Source organism: Triticum urartu, chromosome 2A (assembly GCF_056163025.1).
Source record: "Triticum urartu cultivar PI428250 chromosome 2A, HENAU_Tu73, whole genome shotgun sequence".
Classification (NCBI taxonomy): domain Eukaryota; kingdom Viridiplantae; phylum Streptophyta; class Magnoliopsida; order Poales; family Poaceae; genus Triticum; species Triticum urartu.
In genome coordinates, this window is record NC_141874.1 from 62,384,222 (window position 1) to 62,403,957 (window position 19,736).

General features: G+C 42.1%; 3 protein-coding genes across 3 annotated transcripts; all 3 read left to right on the forward strand.

The window, feature by feature from the left end:
* The first annotated feature begins 1,531 nt into the window (after positions 1-1,531).
* LOC147983761 (uncharacterized) lies at positions 1,532-5,816 on the forward strand. The gene is made up of 5 exons (XM_087540856.1): positions 1,532-1,907; positions 4,610-4,716; positions 4,830-5,142; positions 5,234-5,415; positions 5,535-5,816. Exons 1-5 carry the CDS (start codon positions 1,532-1,534, stop codon positions 5,814-5,816), a joined length of 1,260 nt encoding a protein of 419 aa, XP_087396982.1.
* A 6,836-nt stretch (positions 5,817-12,652) lies between these two features.
* Positions 12,653-13,177, forward strand: LOC147983762 (uncharacterized). Its single transcript, XM_087540857.1, has one exon. It carries the CDS (start codon positions 12,653-12,655, stop codon positions 13,175-13,177), a length of 525 nt encoding a protein of 174 aa, XP_087396983.1.
* Positions 13,178-15,728: 2,551 nt separating this feature from the next.
* LOC147983763 (uncharacterized) lies at positions 15,729-17,091 on the forward strand. Its single transcript, XM_087540858.1, has 4 exons — positions 15,729-15,874; positions 15,986-16,295; positions 16,394-16,479; positions 17,073-17,091. Exons 1-4 carry the CDS (start codon positions 15,729-15,731, stop codon positions 17,089-17,091), a joined length of 561 nt encoding a protein of 186 aa, XP_087396984.1.
* Positions 17,092-19,736: the final 2,645 nt, after the last annotated feature.

The window sequence follows — 19,736 nt, forward strand, 5'->3', positions numbered from 1 at the left end:
ATTTGTCAATATGATGTTGGACTGTCACTACTTGCAAAACTGGGCTTTCTTCTCTCTAGTAATTTCTTCCTTAAAAGATGATAAATTAACTCATGTCTGCCAAAATACAAACATGTGGATCAATAGATAATTTCTTCCTAAAAAGATGTTAAACTCAGAACCTTTACTGGATGGTTGGTACACGGGGAAGCACGACAGAACCGGGGAGTGCGCTGGGAGCGGACGATCGATCTGGCTCTTCATTGAGTCGTTCTACAGTCCTCTCATCCAAATAAGTACATGTTCTTGCAGGACAAGAGATTTAATTGATAGCTAACAAGTACCCGATGCTTGCAATTAGCCTGATTTACGGGTCTGATTTTATTAAAACTGGTGGGTAGGTCCAGCTCCTCATATTGATGGCCATCAAGATGCGCTTTGTGCTGGCATATGGTCTCCTCCAGCCTCTCCAACCTCTGTATCACGACGCATCATTGTTCAGTTCACAGTAAACAATTTTGTTTAGGTTAGAACATATGCAACAGTGCAAAACATTTGTTGGTGTGTGGCCATGCATGGCTAGAGTTACCGTACATACCTTTCATAATGTTCCTCTGTAGCTGAATGTTTGCCATGCTTCTTATATCCACCACCATGCCCATGTCCTCGTTCGGCCCAAGCAGGTCATTTTGCTAGGTTCAAAAGGAGTGAAAACAAGAGATGGCTTCAGTATTAGTCAAATAGGTTCAGAATTCACAAACTGCTTTCAGAAAAATATACAGACCGACCATTGAAACTTGGCACACAGAAACTACAAAGAGAAGCTTCCTTGGCAAGTGCCCCGGAGCCCCTCATCTCTTCCCTGATGTGGAGGCTCGCCCGCCATCTTCCGTGAAAACTGGAGGTCCGGCCACATCCGACACTCCTCGGCATGGCATCCTTCTGCTGGTGCATGGCTTGAACCCACAAATTGTTACTACTTACCAAGTTACCCCCAATGCTAAACCTAACGTTAGTGTATATTACTTCTAATCATTTTTATCACACCCTCATGCATCATTAAAACCAAAAGAACATCAACTAAAAAATAGAATCAGTGAACATGTACTTGTGAAAGAGAAAAAAAAGCAAGATGAAACCAATATACAGTTTTTGAAGCCTTCCCAAGCCAACCAAGGCCATGCTGACGTTGATTGTTCCGTCTGCATCGCCATGGAAGTCACATAGCCATCTTGCATTGCTACCCAGCCCAATGCCTGGAACGCACACAGGCCATCGTCGTGATCCTCCCAGCAGCTGGCACGTGATCTCCACACCAACCATAACCTCCTCGTCTCCACTCCACCACATATTGCGCCTGGTCTCTCGCCAACCAAGTTAACCTCCTGACAGTCTCATCCCCTTTCAAGCGAGGGCCAGCACGCCCTTGCAAGCATCCGCACTGGAGTGTCCGACCATCCTGCGTTTCATTGGATCGAGCCCCTGGCAACCACCAGTATCGTGACTTCAGGGAGAGATAGGAGATGATGGTGCGGCGCCGGATCGGGAAGAGATGGGAAACGGGGCGGCGGTGCCGGGAGAGCTCCATGAACGGTATATGAGCCCACCATCGCCGCAGCCACCGTGGACTGCCCTCGGATACGCCAACCCCGGCGCCGAGGGTGGCCCCTCCCCGTCGCTGATGTTGCCGTCCGCCCCTAGCCCGGATTCCCGTCCTCGCACTCCTGAACATCGTCTCGATAACCGCACTGCTCCAGCATGGTCTCGAGCGTCCTCCGCCGTAGCTGCAGCTCCAGGGCCTTTGAGGCCGCCCTTCACCTATTCGCCGATGACATGGAGGCCGCAGGCTCCATCGAGAACCCTAGGCGCACGCGATGGGTGGCGGCCGGCCGGCTTCGCTTCACGGCTGGGGAGGAAGAGGGACATAGGTTCGTAGGTTTCAGTCACGCTGGTTTTTCTTGCTTGTTTCTTTTGTGTGTGTAGAATCGTGGGGAATCCTCGGGGATTGTGCGATCGAGGTTTGGGAGTAGGAAGCGAAGATACCACCTACCAACTGAGTAGAGATCAGAAAAGGTAAGAATCAACGTGTTAGGAAAGTTAGGATTTGAATTGATTTCCATGAAAATGGGTTTTATTGTTTGTAACGTGATATCAATACCTGCCCGTCTGTGACATGCATGGTTAGGAAAGTTTGCAAATGTTAAGAAAGTTTTTAATGGGAGAGTGAAAAAAATCACCGTGAGGATATAATAATGGAAGGTGAGACAAAAATAAATCAGACGGAAAAAACGATGAAAAACAATCTATGAAGGTTAACCTACGAAAAAACCCGGACGAAAGTGGTGGGACGAAAATTGACCGGCAGAGACTACCAACTGCTCCATTAAAAGTAGAGATCCGTTGCTCATGAACACAGATTGGAAGATAAGTGCCCCTGACAATCTAATTGACCAATGTTGTTAACGTGTTGGTGTCACTGTAGACTGTGGTACCAGACGAAGTGGTTACAAGCACAAAGTAATCGTGGATGACTTGGTTAGAGCAATTTTTTTTAACACGGTACATACGCATACGCTCATATATTCATCTTTATAAACGCACGCACGCGCACCCCTATGAGCACTTTCGAGAGATTTAGCTGACACATTACCTTGAGATTGACAAAGTCGCCACAAATGCCTTCGTAGTCAACGTAAACGTAGGACTTGAACCCTGATAGGATAGGGATACCGTCCTTCTAACCATTCAAACACAGGTTGGTTCACGGTTAGAGCAACTCTAACCCACTCATCGAGTGTGCCCTCCTACATCCACATAGCAACTCTAGCGAAGTAGCGATCCCATAATGTATATAGATTACACTTTCTATATACTCCCTTTGTAAACTAATATAAGACTTTTGATATCATTACTTTAGTGATGTAACAAGTCTTGTAATAGCTTACAGAGACAATATTTGTCACGTGTAAAACACATAGTCTTCATATGTATCGTGTTATTTCAACTCGGACAAGTTTCATGCGACATGGTACTCGATCTGTCGCACGCTAGAAACACATGGCAGACATAATAACCCATATTTTTGAGCGTTTAATTATTTGTTTAGACAATAACTAAACAATATGTTAGTCCATTGCTCAAGAACAAGACTAGGAGAGAAGCAAACATAATAACCTGTGTTTTTTTAGGGTTTAATTATTTGTTTAGACAATAACTAAACAATACTTATTTTTGCAGAAACAAAACAAAACAATACTTGTAGAATATTATGTTAGTCCATTGCTCAATAACAAGATCAAGAGAGAAGCAACCTAACAAAACTAATCGACCAAGGTGGTTATGTGTCAGTGTCACCATAGTACAAGGCAAAACTCGCAAAAAAAATTCCCTCCTACATCCACATCTGCATCTTCTCACAAAAAAATTCTGCCATATCATACGCCTCATCAAATTTGATATATGCCCCTCCCCTTTGTCGACGTAGACGTCTCTAGTCGATCAGATCTCATGAAATTTTCCCAATGATCCCCCGGCGACACTAGCCCCCACCAACGCTCCCCACCTCCCACGGTCAACATTGGCTTGTCCTGTCGCCCAATAAGATATATTATTTGTTTATTTCAATAAAAATTACACTTTGTTATGTTTTTTCATGTGTATTAAATGAAAAGTTAATGCCGTGAAAATGTTTCTGTTGAATCATTAATCATGTTTATACGAAACATGAAAAACTACTTGTTATACTAATATTCATTGGAAATGTTCATGCATTTTTAAATCATTAACTTTAATTCACTTGCTTAAAGGTAAATGTTCAGGGCCTATTGTTTCACGTATTTCTTGTATAATAAATAAATTTAAAAATGGATCCAAAATACGGAAATAAATGTAAAATGAAATAAATAAGAAATAAAACAAAAATAACCATAAATTTTTTTTGAGAAATCATCAAAATAAATAAATAATATCGCACGTGACCTAATTGGGCCGGCCAGCGGCGAATAATACTTTGCCATGTTCAACGAAATCACTAATTGAGGAGCGCTCCTCGCAACGATTAGTTGGGGAGCGCTTCGCGCGCGCCAAGTGTCACGCGCGGAGCGGTCGGGAGACTTTTCCGAGGCACTCCGCGCGCGACACTTGTCGCTCGTACGGTGTCTCCCGTGTTTTCCGGTTTCTGGTTTCCCTTTCTGGGTTTTCTTTTTTTCACTTTAGTCCTTGTACTTTTAATGTTTTGTAAAACCTTTTGATCTGTTTTGAGATCTGTTTTCTCTCTGGTGTGGGCGAACCGTCGTCGAGCACTGTTCTTTCTTTGCCGTCGTCTTCGTCCGTCGCGGCCGCCGCTCTTGTCGCGTGGTTATGGCGGCCCCTGTCTCGGCCGCCGCGCTTGTTGCCTGGTTTTACGGCGGTCCTTCTTTAGCGTCGACCGCGCTTCCCGTTCGCGTGATCGCCGTTCCCTACCGGTTGCCTTCGTGGGTTTCCCTGTTTCCCTTTATTGTTTCTCTTTTTGTTCCCATTATATTTCCGGGATATGGAGTAGTTACGGGTGGGGACTACCAACACTATCAGATGTCAAGTTTCAACTGGGTTTTGTGTGATTAGTTCTTGATAATCATTGTGTTCCTTGCAGTTACGGCTTGTCCTTTTTGCCGTATGCCCGGTGGCCCGTGTTCTTCTGTTGATTCTTCTGTAGATGGGTTCAGTGTGGTCCTTGATCGGCGTTGTTGGAGGCGTGTTGTAAGAATACCATTTTATAATTGTTCAATTTTTGGCACACACATTTATTTCTTTTGGTGCTGCTCCTGCTGTCTAGGTTTTGATTATGATCCTTGTTTTGATTTGTTCTGCAGTATGTTCCATGCAGTGTCAGAGCTCATCTTGCTCGTTACATCGAGGAGTGCAGAGCTTTAGCCATAAGGAGGGGTGACGAAGATACTGATCTTGCTTTTCAGTGCAATGAGGGTTATTTGTATGGTGTTTTGTTTAGTCATGGTCGGTTGAGGAGTAAATTCCATGGTCCTTCCTGGGAACGATCGGTCAGTGATTATGGTGTTTGTCCTCATGATATAATGACCATTAGGCTTGAACACTATGGAACATGGATTGATATTGATTTTTATCGTGTTGGTCATGGAGATGCGTTGTCTCCTTTACCTTTTGTTGGTAAGGTTTATTTTTAAGGAAATTTTTAGCTTGTTTTATTGCACACGATGATTTTTCTGTTCCCTTGAGCCTGTGTAATTATATTTTGTAGCTCTTGATGGTTTGAGCGACTCCGAGATGGAACTTGTTGGGAGTTGTTATTACACCCGCGGTGTTTTTCTTAATTATCAGCAGATGTATTTCATGAGGTGTCAACGCTTTGATGATGTCTACATACCGTGTTGTCCTTTTGTTCACAGGATTGATTCCATGAATGTTAATGGTTATCATATGGTCAGATTTTGTTCCATAGTTTTTTCGTTGTTTCTGTTTATTTATTTATTTTTATTATCTCTTCTATTTATAGTTTTAAATTTTTGTTCTATTTTCTGATAGCTTGATGTTTTTGTCAGGTTATTCCTGGTATTGTTGTGAGGAGTTTGAAGGAGTTTGTGACTTTTCCTAGGACTGGCGTTTTAACCCTTGAAGTTACTTTGGAATCTAGTGATGATGATGTATATGTGAGCACTCCTTGCTCATACTTCATTGGCTTGGGTAGTAGAATGGTGTTCAAACAGGAAGGTTTCAGTGATTTTCTCCAGGCATCGTCTATTGAAGTAAACAACTTGGTGCTAATAACTTTCAAAGTGCGTGATGGGAGGCTTGTTGTTATCTTCAATCTTTTGCCGCAGTGATGTTAGTTATAGCCTTTGAACATAAATGGATTTTGTTTAAAAATTTATGCTACGGGTTAATGTTGTCTTGATATATGAAACGATATGAACCTAAGAACCTAAGTGTTCATTGCTGTTGTATGTTTGTAGAAGAGGTATGGTTGTGCATCTCTTTTAAAGATGTTCTTTTGGACGGATGTTATTTAATTGGGGTTATAGTTTTGAATACAGTAGAGGCACGTGTGTTGTTTACTCTAAGGCACGGCTGTGTATCTCTTTTATGTGAGGCACGTGGATTAAGTAAATGCAGGCACAGAATTGAAGTCAGTGCAGGCATGGTCGTGAGGAGGCACGGGTATACTGAGAGCTACGTGTGTGCAGCGCCAAAGTTGTACGGGCGAGATACTATGGGTTTCATGCGAGAGGCACGTGTGTGTAGGACGTAGAGTTACTGTTGGTTTTATGTGAGGCACGTGGATTGAACAAAACGGCGACATGGAATTATAGTCAGTACAAGCATGATTGTGGAGGTACATGTATAGTGAGAGACGCATCTGTGCAGCACCAAAGTTGCATTGGCGATCACGCGTGCGGAGCACATAGAGTTACTTTGGGTTTCAAGTGAGGCACGTTGATCAACCAAACAGAGGCACTGCAGTCAGTACAAGCACGGTTGTCTGGAGGCACGGTTTTGAACCCACTTGCTGGTGTCAAGATTCTAGAGGCACGGATGCACGGCAGTAGAGGCATCAGTCCGAATATCTGGTTAGAGGGGCTCGGTTAATGATGCACAGATGTGTAGTCTCTAGGGTCACGGGTGCGTGGCACCACAGGCATGGATTGAGTAGACACTTAGTGGGTCACGCTTGTAAATAGGTCAGTTGCACACAGTAGTGTAGTTTTGTGGCATCATGCAGAACTGGTGTACGGAGAGGAACTTGTGTACAATAGCTAGGATATTCTGAATGGACGGAGCGGTGTTTGATGTGAAATGGAGGCAAGGATTTTTTTTCAATGTGGTTAAGGTAACAAAGTTCTCGTCGCTTGTGACGGTGTACCAAATGATCTTCTGCAATATTTATGAATTGCTCACGCCAATGTTTAATAAGCATTGTACTGAGAGTTTACCATGATATCATCACATATTGTTGTAAATGCACGATGCATCTTGTAAAGGTTGAGTATGAAAATTATAATACAATATCGTGCAAGATATATCTCTCGTTCTATAATCATGGATACAATATATGCTTTCTCAGTACTGGGACATAAGTTACTAATTGCATTTAGACATAACTTACTAATTGCATTTAGACATGCAAAACGTAGTATCCATTTGTACATGAGCACACCACTGTGTTCAAAGTTCAAACGTAAAATAGTAATACAATACACACAACATCTTTGAACAACAACAAACATATTTACAACATAGGTTCATACAATCCAAATTAGTACATGAGCACACCACTGAGTTCAAAGTTCAAATGTAAAATAGTAATACAATACACAAAACATCTTTGAGCAACCACAAACATATTTATAACATAGGTTCATACAATCCAAATTAGTACATGAGCACACCACTGTGTTCAAAGTTCAAACGTAAACTAGTAATACAATACACACAGCATCTTTGAGCAACAACAAACATATTTACAACATAGGTTCATGCAATCCAAATTATGATAATAGTAGTTCCTACTAGTTTAATGTAGACATCCATTTTCTCGCAATTTAGCAACCACTGTTTCCCTTCCAGCGCTTCCAGTAGCTGGAAGATCCCTCGTCATTGCTCTTACGTGGGCGGAGTCTTTCCTTCATTGGTTGTTGGTGGAGATGACGTAGCCCGTTCTTGATGATTAGGATTCTACAGTACAACTCGTAGCTAACATACCCGTCCTTTACCGCATACTCAAGGTGTATCGGGGAAAGTGGCTTCCACTCCCAGAACTGGTGCTTCTCCTTTGGGAATGATTTCTTCATGTTCTTGTATGAGGGGTCGATGATGGCCGCTGCAAGGTCAGACATGGAGTCCCTTTCTCCACCACCCTTGATGCAGAATAGCCTCTAGATGTTGACGTGGTGCTCGTATGGAATTCTGATGCATGCACGGGCAACCATGGTCTTGTCGTTCCTGGTGTCGACGCTAGTGAAAGTTACCGCTTTCCGTTGCAGGAAGTCAACTAACGCCTGGGAGCGCTCGGACCTGCAGTAGTGGTATACAAGGACATGCTCGCGCATGGAAAGTTGGACGACGGTGATCCCTTGTCGTATGTAACTGCTCTTACGTGTGTACTTGAGGTCGAGGCCGATGAACTTGTTCTTCTCCTCCTTTAGCCATTCTTCGTACTTGTTGATGATCCGCTCCATGGTCCTTGGGTCGTTGGTGTACACCACCTCGAGCACGGTTGTACCGTGGGTAGTGATGTGTTCGGTGAATGTTGTTAGTTTCCCGTCGTCCATGGCTTGAGGTGTGCGGTGGTGAACTGCGGCCGGCGAGAAACTTTCGAGGAAGAGGATGAAATGGAGTCGGAAAAGTGAAAGGGTTGTTTTGTTGTTCAAAAAAGGAAACCGCCAAATAGCAGTTGCAAGTCATGTAGCGGTTCCAAGCATAGAATTTTAGAAACATGGGTTTTTTATCTGTTTTTTTAAGATTTTCACTTGTCTTTGTTCATTGAATTTTCTTTATTCGTTGCGTGCTGCCTGCGTGATGCATCTTTGGCTGTGATAGTGGTCGTGTAAACGTTAGAACATTCAGCAGATGCATGGTCGTGCCTTTGTTGTGAAACGTTTTTTTAGTTAATAATCTTCCTTGGTTAGGGAGGCACTTTTTTATGTTATTCGGTGTACAAGTGTGTTTAGGAAAAGTTGAACTAAATAAAGTTTGGACTTGAAAACGTAGTCCTGTTTGGTTTTTAATTGAGATATGTTTCACTAGATGGTTTGAATAAGTTTTATAACATCGTATTGCTAGAGGTTTTGAATCACAAACTGATTCTTGTATCGTTTCATTTTTGAAAATGAATTTTTTTTTGAATTGTGAACTTTTCAAATGATAAGAACTACATTTTTTCGATTATCATTTCGATGGTTCAAACATCATTTGTTTTAAAGGATCATTCTGATGGTTGAAACAACAAGTTGAGTGTCTGTAAGAGCTACATAAGTTGCAAAAGAATATTCCTATAGTTCAAGCAAGCACATGGTCCATAATAGTTAAATTACTCTACCATCCTATCTAGCAAACTTATAGTAATCAGTGTTTTGCTCCTGGAGGCATCATGATGAAACGAGCGTTGAACATTCTAGGAGATGCACTGTTTGCTTCCATTTTAGGTGCTGGTTCCGACGGAATCTACATGATGCGCTGAATGATGATGGACATAGAATGGTCATTTCGCTCTGTGAAAGTGATTAGAACAACGTTATTTTCAATGAAGGATGCAGCTGATATGAAGTCTCTGAAAGAAGACTTTTGTATTACCATCCCGCCGTCGTTTTTGGAGATGTAGTACGATGAAGGAGTGATGACATGTGTATGTTCATCAGGAGCTTCAAGGGTTACCCTGCCATTGGTTGGCATGTCCACCCATCTCTTCAGTGTTGAGACAACGCTCCTCAGAATTTTCCAGAAGAAAATCGAAATTAAATAGAAATTAAAACCGTTGATTTGTCACTTGGGCAATAAATAAAAGGATGTCTGAATATGGTGAGTGCACAAACATTAAGAAATTCCATATTCGAAGTAATATAGTTCCTGGCATGTTCAGGTTTGTGTGTAAACAGATAAAACAACATATTAAAAGAACAACAGAAGTTTTGTTGTTTTAGGTTTGAATAAATAGTTTTTTCTAATTTTACCTATAAGCAATATTACGTTGGTATTGTTTATATTACATATGAGCAAAATACTTTTGGTATTTTAACAAGGATAGTTGTAACCAACCATGACGTAGTCTTTGGTATTAGTGTGAGTCGGGACATGGACAAATGGACGACAACGGATGAAAGTATCTCCGAAAAGGCGTTGTAGAAAGAATCGTGTCTGGTCGTAGGTGAGCTCAGTATCCTTAGAGTAGACACAGCAGTGAACATGGTTGAAATCGTCGGAAGAAAGATCGTCGAGAGCTAGAAAAAGAAAAAGCTTTTAAAGTTAGATAAAGTTACATCCAACACGGGGTTAATATTATTCAGTTCGATTCATGGATATAAAATTACAGCGAAAGAAGATAAGTCTGTAATGTTTGTAATATTAAATACCTACCAACATGGGGTAATGGAAGCATCCTTTTGTTATCTCGATATGTTTGTATTTCGATATTGAGACCCTCGTCTGGTAGTTCAAATTCTATGCGGTCTCCAGCACGAAGTTCATAATCAGCCGCAAAGATGTTCCACTCATCACCGCAGAACTTTGTGTAGTTTGCCCTATGCTTAAACAAAGCATTGTAAGACCTTCCTTCATGTGTAAGAAGGGCTGGCTCTACCTGCTGTTTACGCAATTTTCTTGCTTCTTTCTTCTCTTCTTCAATGTATTCAGCGAGAAAAGCTCTGACATTACAAGGTACATACTGGAAAAAATAGTGCAAATAACAACCTGTAAGTATAACTTTGAACTTGCGTACTGTTAATGTTAAAAGATTTCTTAAATTTGATATGAATTTTTGATAGGAATTACAGATAACAACATAATTGTATTATAAATTAAAGGACTATATTAATCAGGGCATAGGCAAGCAAACTAATGGAAATTGAAAACACAAGGCAGGTGCGAAGAAGTGGCAGCAGGGGGACCTAGTGTAGGTGCAAGGGGGTATGAGTGACAGTGACGATTTTTACTGTGTTGTAAGCAACTAATTTGTTAGTGATGCTTACTAACCATGCGGCTCCAGCAATTTTCATCAAGAATAACCTCAAACTCCTGGATAACTTCAGGGTGTGGTTCGTAAGGGCCGCCTGGTTGGCGGCAGGCAGGGCAATTCATACCTAAATATTTCAGAAAAGCTATGTTAAGAAAACAAGAATATCATAACAATTTAAAAACAAGCTTCAACGTGGAAGGTAGACAACGGCTAGCTTCAAATATGGTAGCTATATTGAAGGCAGGTAACAACTACAAATTTACCATAAATCTTCTCATCTACTCCTTCGAGAAAAGCAGTATGACAGAGTTTATAACACTTGTTTAGATTTTCAAATGGTTTTTATATTCCATTAGAGAATGAAGTTGTTGTAACGGATTTGATGCTTCAATAACTATCAAATGAAAAACCTAAACATAAAACGTAAATACGGATCGGAGCATGCTGCTTACGCATATGCTTTTTACCTGTGACAGAAGATGAACGAGGGTTGACGAACGGAGATTTGGGTAGGGGAAGCTTAGGGAAAGCGCACACAGCTAGCAAAATCTACGAGAGAAGCACGGCTTGGAAGTTAATCAAGAGACCCAATAAAAACTCTTCAATAACTTGTTTGGAATGAGACTGTGTGCGGGGAAGAAGGACGAACCTTAAAAGTAGGCGGACGGATAAGGCAGATGGCTTGTGATGGGAAGCTTAGGGCAAGCACCCACGGCCAGCAATCTACGAGAGAAGTATGGCTTAGAAATTAATCGATTGTGTGCGGTTAGAAGCACGAACCCTGGAAGCAGGAGACGGAGAAGAAGAACGAACCCTAGAAGCAAGCGACGGGGAAGGCAAATGAGTTGTGTTGTGGCTGAGGGAGTCGGAGCTTATTAAAATATAAAGGAGATGGGAGAGAGCAAGAGTAGTAATGAGTGCTTTTTGTTTTATTTTTTATTCTGCGAAATGGAATGAATGCCGGTTGTAGATGGTGTGCGTGTATTCCGAGGTGTTATGGGGACACGAGATATTTGACTCGTCCAGCTGCCTCCCATTATAGTTGTCCAGCTGTGCTGCGTCCGAGCAAAGTTTTTTACGTGCCTATGCTGCCTCACATACTTTTTGCGAGGCACCGTTATACATGCTAAAAAGCATACTCTTGCTTCTGTGTTTTAATTTTTTTAATCACATGTTTAATCAGATATGGTTGGGTGTGTCTTTAGGAGAGGAACGGTGATGATGTTATTAGATGCACGGTCGTTGTAGCAGGAGAGGCATGGTCGATACGTCGGGGGAGGTAAATTGAGGGGAGTCATGATGGTTCCTAATGAGAGGCACTTTTGTATCTGGAATGGAGTCACAGTTCATGACTCTGTTATTTCAATTTTTCAAGCAGTTGTTGACCCAGGGAGCCACTGTTTTTATGTACGTTGGGTTTAGGCGGGAATATCTATGATAGCCCACAGTTATTTGTATGTGAGAAGCATGGACAGACATAGAGATGTTGGTCCGTTGATATCACTGAGGTTTGTCTTTAAAGCAAAGTGGAGCCACGCGCGTGGATTTTGTGCTGGCCGAACTGTGCTTCTATTTTTCTTCAGTCCCCGTGTAGTATTTGTACGACAGGGTCATCTTGTTTGCTTCCTCTCATTGTTCTCTCGGTCAAAAGATGTGCTGGTGACCGATGGGGTGGCTATTTATTGTTAGTATTCATTGTGCCAGATACTGTGCTAGAGTCAATCTAGGTGCTCCTCGATTACAACATGGCAGTCATGACTTTTGAAGTGCATGGTTTCACGAGCTGCTGAAGCACAATCGTCCATTCACCGTTTCCTTAGCAATTAAATGGGCGCATGGTAGCTCAGCCGTCTCTCTGCAAAGGTTAACTAGTGGTCTATTCCTGGAGGTTATCGCGTCTTATTCCCTTCAGAGAAGTGCAGGTAGCTCCCGTCATCCTCGACTCGTATGAGAAGCATAGTCAAACTCCATTGTTGTCTCAGCCTCGGTTCCATGGACGACTTCAGGAACACTACTGAGCGTCTCTCTATAGTTGCTGATGATAATACTAAGCTCGATGTGTTGTACACCAATGAGCCCCACAAGGTGGAGGAGATTCTTACTCTCTATGAGGAATGGCTACGTGAGGACATGTACAAGTTTGTTGGTCTTGATCTGGAGTACACACGAGAGGATTATTTTGATCGTAGTAGAAAAGTTGCCGTTATGCAACTGGCGATGCGCAAGCATGTTCTTGTTTATCACTTGTGCAAGACCAGGACGGAGTGCGTTGCTCTGAAGGATTTCCTTCAAAACAAAGGTATAATTTTCGCTAGTGTCGACGTCAGGAACGATAGGGATGTTCTCGCAAACAGTTACCTCAAAATCCCAAGAGAGTGTCACATCGACCTTCAAGAGGAGCTCATGATCAAAGGAGGCAACCTAAGGGATTCAATGGCAGATTTGGCAGGAGCCATCATAAACAAATCTTACTTGAGTATGAAGTCGTCTTTTCCACAAGGTCTGCATGACTACTGAGAATGGAAGCCGCTTTCCCTTGAACACCTGAAATATGCGGCAATTGTAAGTAAAAATTTCGTCTTTATATTTTTGTTTTATTGCAACAACAGTACTTTTTCCCCTTACCGTATATCTTCATTCTCATCCGCTTTTTATTTTAGGATGGGTATGTTAGCTACGAGCTCTACCGCCGAGTTCTTTCTATGAAGGACATGATGCATCCTCGTTGTCTTCCCGACCCGAACACCGTTGATGCTTTTGAGCAGAACTCCAATTGAGTATAATCGTCCAGGTGGTGTGAGCAGAATGGATTCCTGGAAGAATTTCATTTCTTTTTTTGTATAATTATTGAGTACTTTTAGTTTAATCCTATGGACTACCGTCTCATGTTATGTGAATATAATTTCTTATGTTTTTCATGTTACAAGTTCATTGTTGACGTTTGCGTGAGTTCATGTATATTTAGAGAACCTGTTGAAGTGGCGCATATGTATTGTTTGGGAGAAGCGCGTTTTGTGTTTGGCTTTTATTCAGTGCCGTTTGATTGTGTTTGTATTGTTGTCTTTTACACGTTTGCACAAGAGAGGCACGTCTGCTAACGTACAAGGCAACATTTTTTTTGCAATCATACGAGGCAACATTTTAGTTTTGTTTCTTTGTGTGCTTTAGGACCGTGCCTTGAGAATCCATTCATCCATGTATGTTCAGGCTTCACTTCCGTGGCTTCTTTCCATCTATGCATGTACATCCGTGAGACACGCCATGTTTTTAACGTGCTGGTTTCATACGGCAGTTCCTCTTGACACTACGCATCTGTGCCTTTGCCACCACTCTTTTGTGCGTCCAGGTTGTTTGTACCCATGCTTCAATAACTATGAGAAGCCGCAATTCTGTGTCTGTATACGCTGTAATTCAGTGTCTCCTGTACGTGCATTTGTGTGTCTCAGGCGTCATGCTGGTTGTGACTCTACGTGCCTCTGGTGCCAGTCCATGAGGGGACGCATATGTATTGTTTGGAGAAGCGTGTTTTTTTGGCTTATATTCACCGCTGTTTGTTTGTGTTTGTATTGTTGTGTTTTACACATTCGCACAAGAGACGCACGTCTCATAACATACGAGGCAACATTTTTCAGTTTCCTGTCTTTGTGTTCTTCGGGACCGTACCTCACGTGACACACGCAATGTCTCTATGTGGTGGTGTCACACGGCAGTTTCTCTTCAGACTACACAACCGTGCCTCTGCCATCACTCTTTTGTGCGTTCAGGTGGTTTGTACCCGTGCCTCGAGAATGCCAATTCGATAGCCGTACCTGTGCGACAAAAGTCGTAATTCCGTGCCTGTATACGCTGCAGTTCTGTGCGTCCTGTACCTGCATTCGCTTGTCTCAGGAGACACGCTGGTTGTGACTCTACGTGCCTGTGGTGCCAGATGCCTGTCCGTGAGGGGATGCGGTGGCTGTGACTCGTCGTGCCCGTGCTTCTACACGTCCTTGCCTCTAGTCACTTTAAAACTGTGGCTCTTTCACTTCTACAGTTGATTCGCTGCTTGTATTTGATGTATCCTCATGTGATACACTTCACGTGTCTATGTGTCTGCGGTGTCACATGGTTGTCCCTCTTGAGAGTTTGCAACCGTGCCTCTCGAACAGAGTGTTCTTACCGATGCCTCTGCCACCTCTCTTTTTTGCATCCAGATGATTTGTATGCAGAGGATTTGTATCTGTGCCTCGATAATGCAATTCAAAAACCGTGCTTGTGTGTCGGAGAAGCTGCAATTCCATGTCTGTACGTAGAGGGTGTCTAGTCGTGGCTCAAGAATGTTAATTGCAAGGCTGTATTCGTGCCTTGCCAAGCCGAAGCACGTGCATGTAGAGGTTTCATTTCCGTGCCTTTGTTGCCTGCATTCACGTGTTTACGGTGAGTTGCTGCCTGTATCTCTACGTGCCTGTGGTGATACCCGTGCCTGTGGAATAGACATGTATGTGCGTCGTGCGCCTGCATACCCATGCCTGATAGACACGTATGTGCGTGTTGTGCCTGCATACCCGGGCCTCACCTGAAACCAGCCTTGACTATCGAGGGACATATGTTGTGAATCTAGCTAGATGAGGCATAGATGAGTTTTGGCCTTCGGATCTAAGGCGTACGATTGGCTGTTTGTTTGCTTCATTGGATTCTTCCGTTGGTGGGTTTTTTTCAAAGGAGGAATTGATGACCGATGTGCCGGCTGTTCGATGTGACTATTCGGTGTGTCAGTTACCGTAAAATAAAGTTAGAAGCTCCTCAATTTCTCCACGGCATCAAATTTTTGTGCACAGCCGTGACTTTACAAAGTGCATGGTTTTATGAGCTTCGGAAGCACAACCGTCTATTCGTTGTTCCTAGTTCACACGTTAATGCGCATTGTAACTCAAAGGTCCCTCGCCAAGGTTAAATACTGGTTGTGTTTGTGGGGTTTTCATGTCGTATTGTAGCCACAAAACATTAGTCAGTTCCCAGCCTCCTCGCCACTCCCCAACCTTGTCGCAGGGTCTTAGGAATCTCCATTGGCACCTTGCTGCTCGTTGCCATGGACGACTTCTTGAACACCACCGAGTACCATTCTATAGTTGCCGATGGTAACACGAAGCTCGACGTGTGGTACACCAATGAGCCTGGTAAGGTGGAGGAGATCATTCGCTTGTACGAGGACTTGTTGTGCGAGGGGAAGCACAAGTTTGTTAGTCTCAGCATGGAGTTCACGCGAAAGGATTTTTACGGGCGTAGAAAAGTCGCTATCATGCAACTGGCTATGCGGAATCATGTTTTGCTCTATCATTTCTGCAGGGCCAGGACAGAGTGCCCTGCCTTGAAGGATTTCCTTGAGAATAGAGGTATAACTTTCTCTAGTGTGGGCGTCAGGAATATTAGAGCTGCTCTTTTTCAAGATTTCATCAGAATTCCAGAAGGATACCATATCGACATCCAAGAGAAGTTTATGATCAAAGGCGGCAAAGAAAGGGACTCCATGGAGGACTTAGCAGGAGCCATCATTGACGAATCTTATTCAAAGTTGGAGTCATCTTTTCCAGAACTTCTTCGTCACTACTGGGATTGGAAGCCACTTAGATTTGATCACCTGAAATATGGAGCTACTGTAAGTGAAGATTTCATTTTCGTTAGTTTCTGCCTTTGTTGCTAGAACAGTACTTGTTTTTTCTTGTATATTCATGTTTTAATTTGATTTTCCTTTAGGAAGGGTATGTGAGCTATGAGCTATACCGCCGGTTTCTGTCGATGAGGGACATCCTGCATCGTCGCTGTCTTCCTGATCTCAGATGGTGAGGTCGTTTCTGAGGAGTAGTCCAGGTGGAAGTGCTTGCATGATGGATTGTGTGATTAATTGGTTATTTGGTAGTTATTGTATGGGGTAGTATTACATAGACTGATGAATTTGTAATTGTGGTTGTTTTATTTTGAACCGGATGGAGTTGACTAGTTTGGAAATTTAAGTTTATTTTCGTTCCATTTTGTTTTCCTTGATTGGGTGCCTTCAAGAATATTTTCCTCTATGATTTGTTGCTATGAGTTGGTATAAGATGAGATGTATTAAGAGGAGCACTCAGATGTGCACTCTCGTGATTCTAGGCAGCGCATAGTCGTTTGTTCAAGGAGGCATTGTTTTTGTTTTAGGCAAGGCACGCTCTGGTCTTATTAGTTTGCTAGCTTCTTCACTGACAGGTAGGGTCTTTACTTTTCCTTTTGTTTGTATTGTGTTTGGCACGGTTGTTTTTATATTGAATATATGGTTGTGGTTGTGTGTTTGAAATGGTTTTATGCAGAGTTTGAGTGTGTTTAAGATTCTTCAGATTTTCTCACTTTGCTGTCTGTTTCAATATATGTTGTCTGTTTCAGTATATGTTCTCTGTTTTAGGCATGGTAATCCAGTGTGATACTTGCTGTGGGAGTATTGTGTTATCGACGGTTGCGTTTCTGTCTTTCTATTACTGTGGTGGTACTTTGATTTTGAAAGGCATGGCCGTGAAGGCATTGGATGCATTGTCGTATGTTTGGTAGAGGCGTTATCTTTCCTTTCGGTATTAAATTCGGAGAGGCACCGCGTTATGTTTGTATGAGTCACTATCATGGTTGTATGTTCTGTAATATTTTCTAGTTATTCTGTTAGTGAAGTCACGACTGTTTAGTTAGTGGAGGCATGTGCTATGTTATGTTGAGTCAGAGTTCTGTCTGTTGTTCGCAAATGCTTTCTCTTACACGTTCGCTCGGAGAGGCATGTCTACGATGTTACTCAAAGGCATGGTCGTGCCTTTCTTTTGAAACGTTTGCTTTCACTTATTTGGTGAGAGAGACTCGTCGTTGAAACTTGTGAGGTCACAGACCTTTTACAGTTGTAGTCACAGTCGTTCTTCTGTTTTGGTATTTTTTCAGTTTAGTCGTCTATCACAGAGGATGGTTGTTATTTCGTTAACTTGAGTCACGGTCGTGTTTCCATGACTCATTTGGCTTGGGGAGGGACCGGTGTTAAGCTGTAGAGAGGGGACGGTCCTGTGTTAACTGGTGACGCACTTGTGTGTGTTAGCTTAGTTGTCCGTGGTTAGAGAGGCACGTTCTACGTGGATAAGAGGCACGACAGTGCCTCTGTGATCCAGATTACTGGAGGTGAGTCATTTAGCTCCTTCGTCAGATGCTTACGTATTGATAGTGTTTTTCCTCTGTATTTCAATTGTTTCTTTTATTATGTCTTATTGAAGTGAGTGGTGTTCTAGTGCAAGGAAGTGATGTGTTGAATATCATGTTTAGAACTTTTGGAAAAAATACGATTCTTATTTGTAAATGTTTGCTGTTCAGGAATTTAAGACTTGACCATTTGAACGCACAGCTGTGTTTAACGGTATCCATAGCAGATATCTTGGACGGACACAAAAATAGGTGAAACATTGTTTTGATTACATATGAGTCGATATGGCTGGCTGAAACAATGTTCGGATGGCTCCAGCTAAATTAAGGCTAATTTAAGCAGTAGTCATCTTCTTCCAACTCTCCTTCTTTCGCGCCAGATATTGTACTTGTCGAGGACAATGCTCAGTGCCTCAAATACATGGCCCGTGTTGTGGTTGGATGTTATCATTTTGTAAGTTAGTTGTTCTCTCATCGGTTTCACATGGATCTGCAAACACATAACCGTGCAAATTAATAAAATTTATTGCAAAACTTAATGTTCAGATGGCTTGGATGAACGTATGTTGATGTGTTGTCAATGAGAGTGAACTTACATTATTGATAAAAATGAATTATTATTCATATTAATGAGCGACATCAAATGCATGGTGTAAATAGCACTGTCATCCCTGAAAATTGAGAGCATTAATGTCTGTGATTAGAAGGTGAATAGTAGTTATGGGATGTGTAGTGGAACAAAAAGATGCATGGTTTAAATGAGGTAGAGCTACAGATAAAAGAAACTTACTCTCTGTCTGAGTTACATACACTCTGCAGAGGTTTGACATGAAAGGAGGCCATGGTGTGAGGATAGTTGTTGTAAGCAGAATGGTAAGCTCTCTTGAAGTTTTCGATGACAATGTCCGAGTGTTCCTTTATACCGTCGCAATTGATATAAGGACATAGAATTTCGAAGCAACGCATTGCAAGATTCACGATGATGAGGTAGATAAAATGTGGTTCCTTTCTCACAGGTATTAAGACCTAAAACAATTGACAGGGAATAATATCATTGTAACAAGAAAAACTTGTAGAATCAAAGACGAACACCGGACATATAGAGTGAGTAGGGTGAACTCACGATGTTACATTTGTTGGGCAGTCTGTATCCAATAGTTTTTTCCACAGTCTGTTCCTTGAGTAGTTCTGTGCTTGCTCCTAGAACTTTAAATTTATCCTGCAGAAAATTGTAGCTGTGTCACTCAATGTGGTAGTAGTAGTAATTGTGGTTTGTTATTATTATTTATGAGAAGGAAGAACTTACAGAAGCGTCCATGTACATTATATGCTTGTGCACAAATGCTGGCGTTTTGTAGAATTGTTCTTTCATCAGCAACGCTGAGTAAGCATCGACCACGAATGAGTGGATATATCCATATACCTTCATTGACAAACCTAAAGTTCGATGATCGGCCCAACGTCGATCGACGGAGAATATCCTCTTGCTGTAAAAAAACAAATAAATTTTAAATCGTAAGATTTTCTTTTTAAAGATAAGATGAAACGATTAGCATTATTAAACAAAGGGACCAAAACTTTACTGTAACAGTAACAATGAATTCATTACCTTTCATTTTGCTTGACACCTGGCGTATTGTCGATGATTGTTTCATACACTTCTTTCTCCTCATTTGTGGAATCTCTTATTTCCAAAAGTTGGCAGTGATCTTGATGGTCATTCCCTTGGTCAGTGAATCGAGTCTGTTCTAGCTCAGAATGATGTTGGTGAGGCTGGAAGACATGACCATTGGAGTTCAATTGACCATTACTAATTTGCAGACGACCCTCATTATAATTATTGTTTCTTTGGAACATTAGGCGTTGTGGTTGGTGTTGCATGCGCTGTTCTAATGTTCTA